The 14,863-nt window shown below is 49.2% G+C and overlaps 1 protein-coding gene across 1 annotated transcript in view; it reads left to right on the top strand.

The window, feature by feature from the left end:
* The first annotated feature begins 290 nt into the window (after positions 1-290).
* Positions 291-14,863, top strand: part of ENDOD1 (endonuclease domain containing 1) — a 33,321-nt gene continuing 18,748 nt past the window's right edge. Inside the window, exon 1 of the mRNA XM_081545468.1 lies at positions 291-669. Within this exon, the coding sequence (XP_081401594.1) occupies positions 370-669 (300 nt within the window). The 5' untranslated portion in view covers positions 291-369. The remainder of the gene's footprint in view (positions 670-14,863) is intronic.

Raw genomic sequence — 14,863 nt, 5'->3', positions numbered from 1 at the left:
GCCCCGAGGACGGTCCCCTCCCCCTGATGAAGCCGACCTGATTCAGCCCTTTGTGCCTGGGCAGCGCGCGTCCCGGAGCCTGTGAACTCTGACGGCAGAGCCCAGGCGGTGCCAGGTGCGGGGCCGCCCCAGGGGGACGCGGCCGGCCACCCCGCAGCCGCGCGCGCAGCCCCGGGCGGGCCCGCGCCGCTGTCATCGGAGAGGCTGGCGCGAGGGGGGCGCGGCCTCGGGAAGCGGGCCCGCCCCGCCGCCGGGGCCGCCCAGCCCGGCCGGCCAAGCGCGCCCCACCCGCGCCGCACCCGGCTTCCGACTTCCCGGCTGCGCGGCTGTGCGGCCTCGCGCTCCGCCCGCCCGGCCCGCAGACGCGCCATGGGCCCCGAGCGCTGCCTGGTGCTGGGCGGCCTCCTCGCCCTGGCCGGGCTGCTGGAGGGCCGGCTGGTGCGCCAGGAGGAGGCCGGCTTCGGCGAATGCGACCGCTTTTTCTACGCTGGGACCCCGCCTGCGGGGCCGGCGGCCGCTGCCCACGTGAGGATCTGTCAGCGTTCGGAGGGCGCAGCGCGCTTCGCCACCCTGTACAGCACCCAGCACCGCATCCCCGTGTACTCTGCGTTCCGCGCCGCGCGCCCGGCGCCCCTGGGCGCGGAGACGCGCGGGCTGGTGGAGCCGCAGGTAAGCCAGGCGCTTCCCGAGCCCCGCTTGGCAGCCCCCGCGAGCGGTCGAGAGGGGAACGGCGGTCCCGGGCTTCGATGCCGGGGTCCGGAGACCCGGGTTTCCGACCTTCCCCGCCGCGCCCCCGGAATTACAGCCTGCCTAGTCCCCTGTCAACACCCCGGGCCGAAGCTCGGCCATCTGCGAGCCCGAGATGAAGCTACAAGGGTCTGAGGTTCCCAGCAGGCGGTGGTTCTACAGCGTAGACATCTGCAGTGTCTCATTCATTTCCTGAATTGTGAGGAGCGTGAGACGGTGACCCAGGAGATCAGTCGGATCTGCAGGACGCGGGGGCTGGGAGCTCACAAGTTGTTGCCACGATTATGCAGGATAGGTGGCTAGATCAAGGCTCAGAGGGGCCGCCAAACTTGCAGAAAGATTCGGCCGGTCTTCCTACTAGGGAAAAGCCTTTTTTCTGTAGAAGTCACCTGAGCCGGAAAAGCCTTCCCTTCTGCACAAGACATTAAGTAAATCCCATCTGAAGTTGTCTTGGGTTGTGCCATGCACTCAGTCGTGTCCGACTCTGCGACCCCATGGACGGTAGCCCGCCAGGCCCCTTTGTCCATGGAATTTTCCCAGGCGGGAATACTGGAGTGGGTTGTCATTTCCTTCGCCAGGGGATCTTCCCGACCCAGGGATCGAACCCGCGTCACCTGTGCCTCCTGCATTGCAGGCGGATTCTTCACCCGCTGAGCTTAGGACAATGAAATAAAGATACAGATGTTTTAGAAATGGGATGGGATAGTTACAAATAGTAGGGAAACATTGACTGCCTCCAGCTAATGGGAGGGACAAACCAGTTTTTCCTGACTCTTTATTTATATCTATTGATATATTATCAGACTGCTTGGAAAATCATGTGGTCTCTCAGGGGGTTTGGGTTCTGTCTGGTGAGAGTGACCAAACATTTGGAGAGGTCCCCAGAGGTCCTGCTGAACCTGCCTTAACACATTCTGTCCTAGTCAGCTCAGCCAGCCTCTGTCTAGAAGTCCTGGTCAGGCTCCCCTGCCAGACGACCAAGGGCACTTCATCTTTGGGGGGAGGGGGTAGCTGAACACTCAGCCTACCCATTGTTTTCTTTTTAAGACCTGGCTGACCTTGATCTTTCTTTTTTTTTTCCTCCAATGTTTTCATTGATGTATAGTTGATTTACATCAGCCTCCCCCTTCTTGATGGCCATAGCTGCCCAGGACCATACCATGAGCAGGGGACTGACTTTCTGTTGTTTTATTCAGAGCCCTGGGTTGTAATTTCTGTCATCTGATTCAGTTATTTCTAGCTCTAAGACCTTGACAAGATCTCAGGTCATCTGCACCTCTGTCCTCTTTACCTTCTCCACATCCAGCTGATGAGCTCAGGCTTGTGAAAAAGCCTTGGTAAATTAGATACTCTTAAGGCATACACGGACTTCCCTGGTGGCTCAGAGGTTAAAGCGTCTGCCTCCAATGCGGGAGACCTGGGTTCGATCCCTGGGTCGGGAAGATCCCCTGGAGAAGGAAATGGCAAACCACTCCAGTATTCTTGCCTGGAGAATCCCATGGACGGAGGAGCCTGGCAGGCTATAGTCCACGGGGTCGCAAAGAGTCAGACACGACTGAGTGACTTTCCTTTAAGGCATACACTGGGGCTTCCCTGATGGCTCAGATGATAAAGAGTCTGCCTGCAAGGCAGGAGACCCAGGTTCAATCCCTGGGTCAGGAAGATCCCCTGGAGAAGGGAATGGCTATCCATTGCAGTATTCTTGCCTGGAGCATTCCATGCACAGAGGAGCCTGGCGGGCTCCAGTCCATGGATCACAAAGAGTCAGACATGACTGAGCGACTAACACTTTCACCCTTCAAGGCATCCCTTAATCCAAAGTTAGTTTGCCCTCATCTTCACCCCTAGAGCTCTCTGAGTACCCCCCAGCCCCCCATCATGCTTGTGATGGCAGGCCTGTGAAGAACATAGATGACCTGGTCCTGTCTCCCTAAGGATCTCGTGGATGGCTTGGGGAGCCAGAACATGCATGGGAGGAAGACACCAGGATTCATGCTGAACAAACTTCAGTTCAATCCAGAACTCTCACATTTAGTAGCCACCCACTGTGTGCCGAGGGAACAGAATGAGACTCCAAGACTCAAAGGCTCCCTGGGTGGGAGAGGTGGCTTTGCTCTGATTAGAGCCTTAGTTTAAGCCTCAGTTCTCCTGCTGGCTCGCTGTAAACGTGGGCAGGTTGACTTAGAGGTAATAACAGGGTGATTCTGAGAATTAAATGAGTTACTCTCTATAAGGTTCTCTGAGGAGTGCCTGATAGATCAGCCCTAGCTGTTATTATAACATAAGCCAAACACCCTCTGTTTAAAAAGGTAAACAAAGTCCTATTAGATTTAATCTGTCTTGGAGGTGAGAGGAGAGAGCCTTTGGGTCAGGGTGACATTTGCGCTGTGCCTGGAAGGATGTTCAGAAGGGAGACAGGGATGAGGACATTCCCAGCAGAGGGAATATGCTTAGTGGGAAGTATGTGGCTGATTCAGGGATTCATGTGGAGGGAGTGGTTGGAGCAGCTGAACCAGTACCAGGGGGTAGATGATGGTCAACTCATGTGCTCAGAAGGGGAGTGGTGGAAGGGAAGGGTTGGGAATGGAGTGATCAAGGAAATTTGAGGGGTGGGGGGCAGAACCATTTAGGCACTTACTGAAGGAGCCCGAAGGAGCATGACTCATTCAGGAGAGAAGAGATGGACAGGATTTTTAGGGAGGCAGTGGAGACTCTGGGCCCTGGAAAGTGAGGAATAGGTCTGGGGGGTAAAATAGGATAGGGAAGGAGGAAGGAGCCGGTGGGGTGGGAGGTTGTTGTTGTTGTTGATTAGTCACTGAGTCGTGTCCCACTCTTAGCAGCTCCATGAACTGGAGCCCATTAGGCTCCTCTGTCCTTGGGATTTCCCAGGCAAGAATATTAGAGTGGGTTGCCATTCCCTTCTCCAGGGAGTCTGCCCGACCCAGGAATCGAACCTGCACCTCCTGCATTGGCAGGCAAATTCTTTACCTGCTGAGCCATCAGGGAAGCCCAGTCAATCAGCCAGGAGCCAGCGGGTATTAAGTGGAAGGCAAGGAAGGCGAGAGGGGGGAGCAGCTGCCAGATCACAAGGCCGGCGGGCCCTGGAGCTCACTGCAGCAAACCTGCCTCCCCGAGGCCTGCCTCCCCACCAGCGCTCCCACTGCAGAAAGATGCTCAGGGTTCAGCGTGGACTTTGGCCGCTTCCAAGCCCTCTGTAACACTGAGTCACCTAGTGCCCACGTCACTTTTCTGTGAGGTCAGCATTACCAAGAGGCCCAGTGGACAGAAGAGGAAGAGGCAGGGACCGAAGGAGCTGGGTGTTCACCTTGGGTGGTGAGTCAGGCAGGGCTGTTCTGACCCTGGGGCTCCCGGAGTTCAAGTCTGTAGTTCTCAAGGCTGTCCTGCAGTGTCCCTTTGGGAAAAGAAAAGAAAACCTCCTAACTCCAAGGTGATGGAGACTTAGTCACCTGTGTACTTAGAACCTTTAGGGTGCTGGCTGCCCAACGCCTCCAGGTCAAAGTTCACGCTGCAGAATGCAGGTTACAAGGCCCCCGTTCCCCAGGCTCCTGTCTGCAGCTCCAGCCTGTCTCCCACCCCTCCCCACCCCCGTGGACTGTTCCAGCATTATCCAGCTGCCTGGATGGCCTCTCATACACCATTCTGTTGGTCACGGTTGCTCGTTTGCTCATGCTCAGTCCTTTCGCCCTGAACACCCTTCCTACACTGCCCCCATCTCGCCGTTCACTGCTTCCCCTACTCCATCCTTTAAGACTGTCCAGTGTCACCTCCTCCAGAAAGAACGGCCCACCTGAGTGAGGGCCACCTCTTGAGTTAGACCACCCCGCAGCATTCCCTATAATTTCTCTATTTTTGTACTTACCACATTGTTTTTTAAAGGGCTTCCCAGGTGGCTCGGGCTTCCCTTGTGGCTCAGCTGGTAAAGAATTACCTGCAGTGCAGGAGACCTGTGTTCGATCCCTGGGTTGGGAAGATCTGCTGGAGAAGGGAAAGGATGCCCATTCAAGTATTCTGGCCTGGAGAATTCCATGGACTGTATAGTCCATGGGGTCGCAAAGAGTCGGACATGACTAAGCGACTTTCACTTTCCCAGGTGGCTCAGTGGAAAAGAATTCACCTGCTAATGTAGGAGACACAGGTTTGATCCCTGGGTTGGGAAGATCCCCTGGAGAAGGAAATGGCAACCCATGCAGTACTCTTGCCTGGAAAATTCCATGGACAGAGGAGCCTGGCTGGCTACAGTCCTTAGGGTCACAGAGAATTGGACATGGCTGAGCGCTTGAGTGCACGCGCGCGCACACACACACACACACACACACACACACACACACACACACACACATTGCTTTATAACTACCTGCTCATGAGTTTGTCTCTCCAGTGTGAGCTTTTGAGAGCTGAGGGCCGCATTTTACTCATGCTTGCATTTCTAATGCCTAGCACATTAGAAAGCACTCAATAAGTTCTGGATAAAATCATATGATGTTCGGAGGTTCAATCAAGCAGCAGGAGGTGAGATATTCTGCTTGAGCTTTTTTGGTGGACAGCTGCCTACTTTAGAAGCTTGCCTCCCAGCTGGCCCACCGCCACTGTTCCAAGCATATTCCATACGCAGAGCTGGAACCTTCCTCTAAATCCACCCCACCAGTTCTAGCTCTGGTGTTTGGAACTACCTCAAATGATTTAGATCTCTTTAGTGTCACGTAACTGGAGAAGGAAATGGCATCCCATTGCAGTATTCTTGCCTGGGATATCCCATGTACAGAGAGGAGTCTGGCGGACTGCAGTCCATGGGGTCACAAGGAGGGGGACACGCCTTAGCAATTAAACCACCACGACCACCAGTGTCATATAACAGGGCCCCACATTTGAGGGGCCTTCTGAGGGACATAATGAGAACTTCAAAAGGAAGCAGAGAAGCCAGAGGGGTGTTGTGAGTTTTACGTGGAATATGGTCACCTTTAAATTGAGAATGGGCAGAAGGCAAGAAAGAGATGGGATAGCGTGTGTCCCTGTTAGCAGGCTGGAAATGATCTGAAGGGTTTGCAGTCAGAACTGAGGACTGGCTTCTGGTTTAGTACAGGGAGCCTCAACCTTTTAGTCACTGAACTTATTTCCATTTAATGGAAGAATTTTTGGATAACGTACTAGTGATGTCTTTGCAAAGGATTTTGTCAATTCACACTAGAAGCCAATGTATAAGATCCTGTCATTTTCTTTTTAAAACATTTTTTTTGGACATGCGACATGTAGGATCTTAGTTCCCTGACCAGGGATCGAACCCATGCCCCTGCAGTGGGAGCCCAGAGTAACCACTGGACCACCAGGGACGTTCCCAAGCCCTTGTCATTTTACAAATGTGACTGTTGGAAGGAACTGGCTTTCTAGTCTGCCTAAACTTATTTAGTCTTACAAAAATACTATAAGGTAGATCTTATTCTCTTCATTGTAGATATGAGGCAACTGGCTCAGAAGGGTTAATTAATTGTTGTGCCCAAGGTCACATAGCTTGGATTCGAACTCATGACTAGTTGCTCCTAGTCCGGAGCTCTTTTGTTTTACTCTGAAGATTTTTGACCTCCCATGGTTCCACTGCATTAGTGGTCATAGGACTTTAATTCTCATCTTTCATGAAAAATGCAAGTGTGGTTGTTCAGTTGTGTCCAACTCTTTGCGACCCGGTGGACTGTAGCCCGCCAGACCCCTCTGTCCTTGGGATTGTCCAGACAAGAATACCAGAGTGGGTAGCCATACCCTTCTCCAGGGGATCGTCCCAACCCAGGGATCAAACCTGGGTCTCCTGCATTATAGGCAAATTCTTTATTGTCTTGAGCTGCCAGTACATCTTTCATACGGGAATCTTAATTTCTACCCCATTTCTTTTTCTCCACTGTCACAGGACAAGTGGGAGCACGTATCTGGCCGTGGGAATGTTGTTTAGGTGTCAGTGACTCCAGAGTAAAGCAGATATTTCGGTCAATGGCAAAAGTATTTTCCTAAAGGGCCCAATGAATTCGTGTTTCAAATCTTAGTAAATGTACGTGAATACTCGTCACAGCTAGAACCTCAGTTATCTTTAATCTTTCATTTCCATCAAGACCTTTCTGCTTGTATCTTCTGAAACTGTTAGATACGCTGTTTCATTCATTCTAACACCAGCCCTCTTTTTATTGTGTCAGAGAACAGATGCAAAGAAGATTTCATACACTGACATCCCTGGGTAAGGGGCTCAGCAAACGGGACATTGCTGATTCTTTCTTCCTTATTACGAAACCTGACTTCGGATCCTTGGTCTGCCATTTACAAGCTGTGTAATCAGATTCTTCCAGTCCTATTTTTCTGATCTGTCCATTAAAGATAATAACAATGTTGACTTCACAAAGTCATTGTGACAAACAAGATAACACATATAAGCGTGTAGCATAGAACCTGTAATATGGTGAGGTCTTAATAGTGATGTGTACACTGTTAAGGTCTTCCTCGAATAGGTGTTAGACAGTCACGCGCACACACACGAATGGAATGCTGGATTAGATAGGTAACTCCTGCAACCCTGCATGTCCTAAAACATCCATCTGTGTATCTTCTCAAATGCTTGGTATGTGTCCCACAGTCATATAATAGGTGCTCAGAATGTATATGGTAAGAGACAGTGAATGGAAGATGGATGGGTGGGTGGATGGATATAGGTGATTGGAAAAACCAAAACAAAACAGGGGCCAGAGATACCTCCACCCTCCCTGTCCTGAGCAACCAGAAGATGTATTGTCATAAAGCAAACAGTGCGCAATTGCATTCCAGGCTCCTGTGCCGAGCCCGAGGAGCGCCGGGCCGCGCCTGACTCACAGGGCTGGCTCCACAGTCAGTTGCTCGCAATTGCTTCTTAGCAGGTAGTAAAAACAGGAGTCACACATTCTCCCCTTTGCTGCGTTTTTCTCCTTTTCTGGCTTTGTCTTCATCTTTGAATTTAGTGTCTCCATTGGATTCGTGGTCGTTCTCAGGAGCAAGTTAGGGTACTTGCCCTGAGCTGGCAGAACACTTCTGTCCTGGAATTGTCTAGTGTGATGGGTCTGTACACCATTCTTTCAGTCCAGACTTACATTTGGGCAGTTTAGGAAAGGAACTATCATTTATTAATCCCTTACTATGTGCAATGATCTTCACAAATTAGCTCATTCGTAGAATAACTCTAGGTCTTATGATCCATGGTTTGTGGTTTAGGAAACTGATGTTCAGAAGCATTAAATAGCTGATCCAAGGTTAAATTTGCCAGCTGCTTATGCTGCCTCACTCCAAAGCTCTTAGCTCCCTTTTTGCTCTGTCATGCCGCTTTCCAATGACAATGTCAGTATTTTCTCTCCAGATTCTCAACGGACTGATGTGTTCTTTTCATTTTACTGAATTAATCCAGTTCTTTGGATGATGTCTGGCTGGACTTCTAACACACTGTTCTGGAAATCTCAGTTACAATTCATGGTGATTGAATGGAGCTTGCCTTGAGGAATAAAGATTTTATTTGTTGGGTTTCAAATTCCTCTTCCTTTCAAACTGACAACTCTACAAGTGGAAATATGAGAAGATAAATACTCCCACTTGCCAGTAGTATTCATTGCCAGGGATCTGGTCTTGCTCCCAGAATTTCTGTTTGGTCAACAATGTCTTTTCCTTCATGTTGCGTATCGTATCGTCTGAGTGGTCCCATAGCCTGTTGGTTCCACAGAACCTGACACATATGCAGCAGTAATTCATTGCTGACTGACATAGCTATTTGGCCATTGAAAGTAAGGAGACAAACTCATCAAGTGAACCCAAAATAGAAGCACCATTTAGTATTCCAGTCATGCTTCTATTGACCCAGTGCCTGACAGACGAGTGGCTCATTCAGAGGAGGTCAAATGAAGGCATTTTATATTTTTAATCAAAATTGAAAAATGAGTACTTCTCCTTTTTCACAGGAAATAGATGACTGAACTAGGCCTCGAAGACATAAATTAAATTACATGTTCCAGCTGACTTGCACCTTCATTGGGGTGATTGAATTGACCAGGAGGCATGATGGAACAGGGACCATGTGAGGAAATGTCTGCTATTTATGCATCTGAAAGACTGGGTATCCACCACAGTCTCAGAACACACAGGAAGCACAGAGAAAGGAAAACTGGGCTTATGAACCATAAAAAGATCTTTTCTCATTCTTGAGTATTTCTATTGTATCTGAAACCATGGGACCCGTGATGACATCGGACGCCTCCTTCATGGCCAGGTGGGACTGTTTGGGATGGTTGATGGCCTTGCTTCTGTGCCTCACCTGACAGACTTCACCCCTGTAAGCCCTACCATCTGTACCCCAAGGTTCAAGCTGCCACCATCTTCATCCAAGCCTCTGCAAAACAGCTGCCCAACTGGCTGACCCATCCCACCTGGGTCTCCTTTAGCCTTCCTCTGCCTGGAAGTCAGAGAAAGTCTTTCAAAACATTCATTCTGTCTCCAGCGACCTCACTGGAAACCCTTCAAGGGCTCCCCATGTCTCGTCAGATACAGTCCTTATCGGGGTCTCCAGAGTCCTGTGTGGTCGGCCTCCCAGTCCCCTCCCAGCCTTATCTGGTGTCACACGTTGCCAGGCCTTAACCTCTGTACACTTTGGCTTCTTCCTGTTTTGTTTTTGTTTTTGTTTTTAATTTCTGTGTTCTCTCGCATCATAGGGTCTTTGTACCTGCTGGACTTTTTTGTCTTCCATGACGTTCCCAACTATGTCAGGTGCCAATGAGATGCTAGTCACTCAGTCGTGTCCAACTCTTTGCTACCCCATGGACTGTAGCCTGCCAGGCTCCTCTGTCTATGGGATTCTCCAGGCAAGAATACTGGAGTGGGTTGCCATTTCCTTCTCCAGGGGAATCTTCCCAACCCAGGGATCAAACCCAGATCTCCTGCATTGCAGGAAGATTCTTTACCATCTGAGCCACCAGGGAAGCTATCAGCTGCCAATAATACTCTCTAAAAGCATCAAACACATCTTTCTTTGCTAGCATGGTACAAATGTACATTTATTTGTATGACTGGGTGCCTCTGACTAGACTCCCGAGTTCCATGCATGCAGGATACGGGCCTGTCGCACTCACCATCCTAACACAGAGGCTGACAACCTTTTCTGTAAAGGGCCACACAGTAAATAGTTTAGACTTTGGGGCCATTTGGTCTCTGTTGCAAGAATTCAACTCGGCTGTTCTAGCACAAAGCAGCCACAGACAATGCATAAATGAGTAAGCGTGGCTATGTTCCAAGAAAACTTTATTTATGAAACAGGTGGTGGGCTGGATTTGGTGCACAGGCTGCGGCTGGCCAACTCCTGGTCTAGCATGATGCCAGCCCTGAGTATGTGCTTATTAGTAAATGTTGTTGCATACTGAGCACTCAGCAGATACTGGTTGAGTGTTGGCGGTGAAGTCTGAAAACTGTGCAGTCTCATTGCTCTTAGGGCATGGCAGCCCTGGATTGAGACCTATGGGCAATTTTCATGAACTTTTTTAATGTGGTGATGGTGTTGGTTCTTTATATTTAGGCCTTTTTAGGATGATAAAAGTAATAATGTGCTTATGGTTAAAAAAAAATTTCTGAGCATTTTGGAAGTATATAAAGAAAAAGATCCTGCTTCTAACAGATAGCCAGTCTTCACAGTTTGTGTGTATGGGTGTGTGTATGAGTGTGTGTGTGTGTAATATTCCAGAAATTTCCATCACATTCAGAGACACCTGTGCACTCTCACATCCTTTCTTCTGGTCAAGGATTAGCATCCTTTTGGATTCTGTGAAGACACATCTAACTAGCCTCTCAAACAATCAGCACCCCCATGGAGTGGGAGAAGGAAGGGACTTTTGATGAGCCAATTTGCACAGAAGCATAAACAATTTGTCTCATGAAGCATTTTCATGTAATAAATATTTAGAAGTCCTGGGGACTCAAAATGCAAAGTCTATTTCATTGCCTTTTTCTTTCCCAACTTTAAAATCATGTATGGTGGCCTGACATAATGCCTTCTTCGCCCTCCTGAGTAGAGGAAGTGTCATTCTCCTCTATATTAAGAAGAGAGTGGGCCTGGGACGACCCTGGGCTGCCTGAAGTCACAAGGCCAGTAAGTGACAGAGCTGACGGGATTGCATTTCCAACCTGGTGTTCCATAACTGCTGCCAAACAGTCTCACCTTTAGAGCAGCTTAAAGAAAAGCATGTTCACAAAAGCCTGGAGGAGAGCTCTCTTTTGTGCTAAAGACAAGAGGTCTTAAGCTTCAACAGCTTGAGGAGGACTGAGGTTGGATGCAAATAAATCATTTCCTGATATGAGAGCTAGAGCCAGACATCCTGGAATGTGAAGCCAAGTGGGCCTTAGGAAGCATCACTACGAACAAAGTTAGTGGAGGTGATGGAATTCCAGTTGAGCTATTTCAAATCCTAAAAGATGATGCTGTGAAAGTGCTGCACTCAAAATACCAGCAAATTTGGAAAACTCAGCAGTGGCCACAGGACTGGAAAAAGCCAGTTTTCATTCCAATCCCAAAGAAATGCAGTGCCAAAGAATGCTCAAACTACCGCACAATTGCACTCATCTCACACACTAGCAAAGTAATGCTCAAAATTGTCCAAACCAGGCTTCAACAATACATGAACTTCCAGGTGTTCAAGCTGGATTTAGAAAAGGCAGAGGAACCAGAGATCAAATTGCCAACATCTGTTGGATCATCAAAAAAGCAAGAGAGTTCCAGAAAAACATCTATTTCTGCTTTATTGACTATGCCAAAGCCTTTGACTGTGTGGATCAGAACAAACTGTGGAAAATTCTTAAAGAGACAGGAATACCAGACCACCTAACTTGCCTCCTGAGAAATCTGTATGCAGGTCAAGAAGCAAAAGTTAGAACTGGACGTGGAACAACAGACTGGTTCCAAATCAGGAAAGGAGTATGTCAAGGCTGTATATTGTTACCCTGCTTATTTAACTTATATGCAGAATACATCGTGAGAAATGCTGGGCTGGATGAAGCACAAGCTGGAATCAAGATTGCAGGGAGAAATATCAATAAACTCAGATATGCAGATGACACCACCCTTATGGTAGAAAGTGAAGAAGTGCTAAAGAGCCTCTTGATAAAAGCGAAAGAGGAGAGTGAAAATGTTGGCTTAAAACTCAGCATTCAGAAAACTAAGGTCATGGCATCTGGTCCCATCACTTCATGGCAAATAGATGGGGAAATAATGGAAACAGTGACAGACTTTATTTGGGGGGCTCCCAAATCACTGCAGATGGTGACTGCAGCCATGAAATTAAAAGACGCATGCTCCTTGGAAGAAAAGCTATGACCAATCTAAACAGGGTAGTAAAAAGCAGAGACATTACTTTACCAACAAAGGTCTGTCTAGTCAAAGCTATGGTTTTTCCAGTGGTCATGTATGGATGTGAGAGTTGGACCATAAATCTGAGCACTGAAGAATTGATGCTTTTGAACTGTGGTGTTGGAGAAGACTCTTGAGAGTCCCTTGGACTGCAAGAAAATCCAACCAGTCCATCCTAAAGGAAATCAGTCCTGAATATTCATTGGAAGGACTGATGCTGAAGCTGAAACTCCAATACTTTGGCCACCTGATGGGAAGAACTGACTCATTTGAAAAGACCCTGATGTTGGGAAAGATTGAAGGTGGGAAGAGAAGGGGACGACAGAGGATGAGATAATTGGATGGCATCACTGACTCAATGGACATGAGTTTAAGTAAACTGCAGGAGTTGGTGATGAACAGGGAGGCCTGGCATGCTACAGTCCATGGGCTCGCAAAGAGTCGGACATGACTGAGCGACTGAACTGAACTGATGTGAGATCTGTGATGTTGTTGCAAAGGGCCCAAGGGCTGTCAGGTCCCCCTCCCTCATGAACTTGAAGATGAAGATAGCACTTTGCCTGTTAGCTTTGGAGCAAAGCCATCTCATAGTTACAGTCTTGCGTGGAGACTGGCTGTGAGCCTTCCTCAGTTTTCAGATGAAGGTGACACATTATTGAGTTGACAGTGGGACCTTGCAGGCTGCGATTCTGCACCCAGGGAGCTCATTGACCCGGCTTGGCTTGTCGCTGCTCTTGCTTTTCTGCTGTCAGTATTGGATAGCCTTCTGCTCCTCCATTCCTGTCCCAGGCCAATCAGAGCCTGGGAGTTTCCTCTCACTCATTTGCATAATAAATGTGGTCACAGCCAATCACAGATGAAAGATTATCTTCAGATTGTTTTCTGTGAATGAATTGGGGTTTATATGCACAATGCAGGAGACCTGGGTTGGGCAGATCCCCTGGAGAAGGAAATGACAACCCATTCCAGTATTCTTGCCTAGAAAATCCCATGGATGGAGGAACTTGGTAGGCTACAGTCCATGAGGTCACAAAGAATCAGACATGACTGAGTGACTTCACTTTCACTTTCTTTCAGTGGCAGAAACAAGCTCAGCCTGTTTCTTATCTGTACCTTCATCTCTTCATTCCTGGGCAGCAGGGGGAGAATGTTAGTGTCTCCTCTCGAAGGAAGAGTCCCCAGACATCAGGCTGCTGATTGATTCCTCTAGTAGTATCCTTACTGTCGTTAGCATCACAACCACTTATTGAGTTTTGGGGTCTAAGCCCAGAAATGGGAGTCCATGACGTGGGCCTGGGACGAGACTTAGTTCCTGCCCTCAGGTGTCTCTTTACCTAGTAAGAAGAAGGCAGATCAGACACAAGAAATGCCCCACTGGAAGGGGCAAGGACTGGGCATATGGAGTCCTTCAGGAGATGGGTTTTGTAGTGAGATGATTTGGGCTGAGTCCCAGCTCTGTCCCAGCATCACCAACCAGTAGACACGAACTTGGGCAAAGTCCAGGAGATGGGGGGACAAGGAGGCCTGGCGTGCTGCAGTCCATGGGGTGGCAAAGAGTTGGACACGACTTAGCAACACAGCTTAACAACAACAACTGACTCTGTTAGTTATTGACTGGGTGACTGAATCTCACTGAATCCCCATCTGTGGCCCAAAACTCATACATCACCCCTACCCTATGGATGAGGGCCTCCCTGGTGGCTCAGTCAGTAAAGATCTGCCTGCAGTGCAGGAGACCCGGGTTCGATCCCTGAGTGGGAAGATCCCCTGGAGAAGGAAATGGCAACCCACTCCAGTATTGTTGGCTGGAGAATCCCATGGACGGAGGAGTGTGATGGGTTATGAGGTCGCAGAGTCGGACACAACGGAGTGACTGAGACTCCCACCCTGCGGATGAGTTAGGGAGGTTCAGGATGACTCTGGATTGTGTCTACATACTCAATACATGTATGTTAAACATGTGGGATGAATAAGTAGCCTTTGCTTCCCAGACCACGCCTTCCTTGAAGACAACCAGGATGCAGGTTCCCGTGCCCTTAGGTCTGACCCCGAGGTCAGACATTTCAGTAACACATCTCAGCGTTCCTGCTGAAATACCCTTTCTCCCTCTGCCCTGCTTCGTTGCTGCCTTGCCCGTGACTGGTTTCAGCCTTTCCTCTGGCTTCAGCTGTTCCCGCTCTGTCCTCTGGGTTCCTCTGCCCACTGATGCTCTCCTCTGCTGAAGAATGTAGTAGGAGTGCCTTCTCTCAGTCCCCCGGGGGCCCCTCTTATCCATTCTCAGACTTCTGCAACCAAGGCATGTCTCTTTCTTTGTGCCCAAGACTTAATCCGGGTATCTAGAAAGTTCCTGGTCTGCAAGGTCCCTGCCTTGATTCTCTTGGGTTCTCGTAAGAGTAGGACTCCGGAGGTTTCAGGCTTGTTGGTGCATGAATCATAAACTTACCCAATGGTAAATTCACAGGCACAGGAACAGAGGTACACACAGGCCTCAAAGGATTCAGAACCGGGAAACTTCTGGAAAGCCAGCGGTCCCACAGAGCCTTCAGGATCTCTCTCCCACCCTCCTCTGTCTTTTCTCTCTTAACCAGCTCTTCCGTTTTCCCATGGGTCAGCCTGGCTGCCAGGCCTAAAGGCCATCTAGCAACCTTCCCACCCTGAGGATGTCGGGCTCCAAGCTTCTTAGATTGAGAATCCAAGAGAGCCATCTTGTGGGCT

The sequence above is a fragment of the Giraffa tippelskirchi genome, chromosome 11 (genome assembly GCF_054371585.1).
Source record: "Giraffa tippelskirchi isolate mGirTip1 chromosome 11, T2T-mGirTip1v1.2.pri, whole genome shotgun sequence".
Lineage (NCBI taxonomy): Eukaryota > Metazoa > Chordata > Mammalia > Artiodactyla > Giraffidae > Giraffa > Giraffa tippelskirchi.
This window is presented reverse-complemented; position numbering and strand designations above follow the sequence as displayed.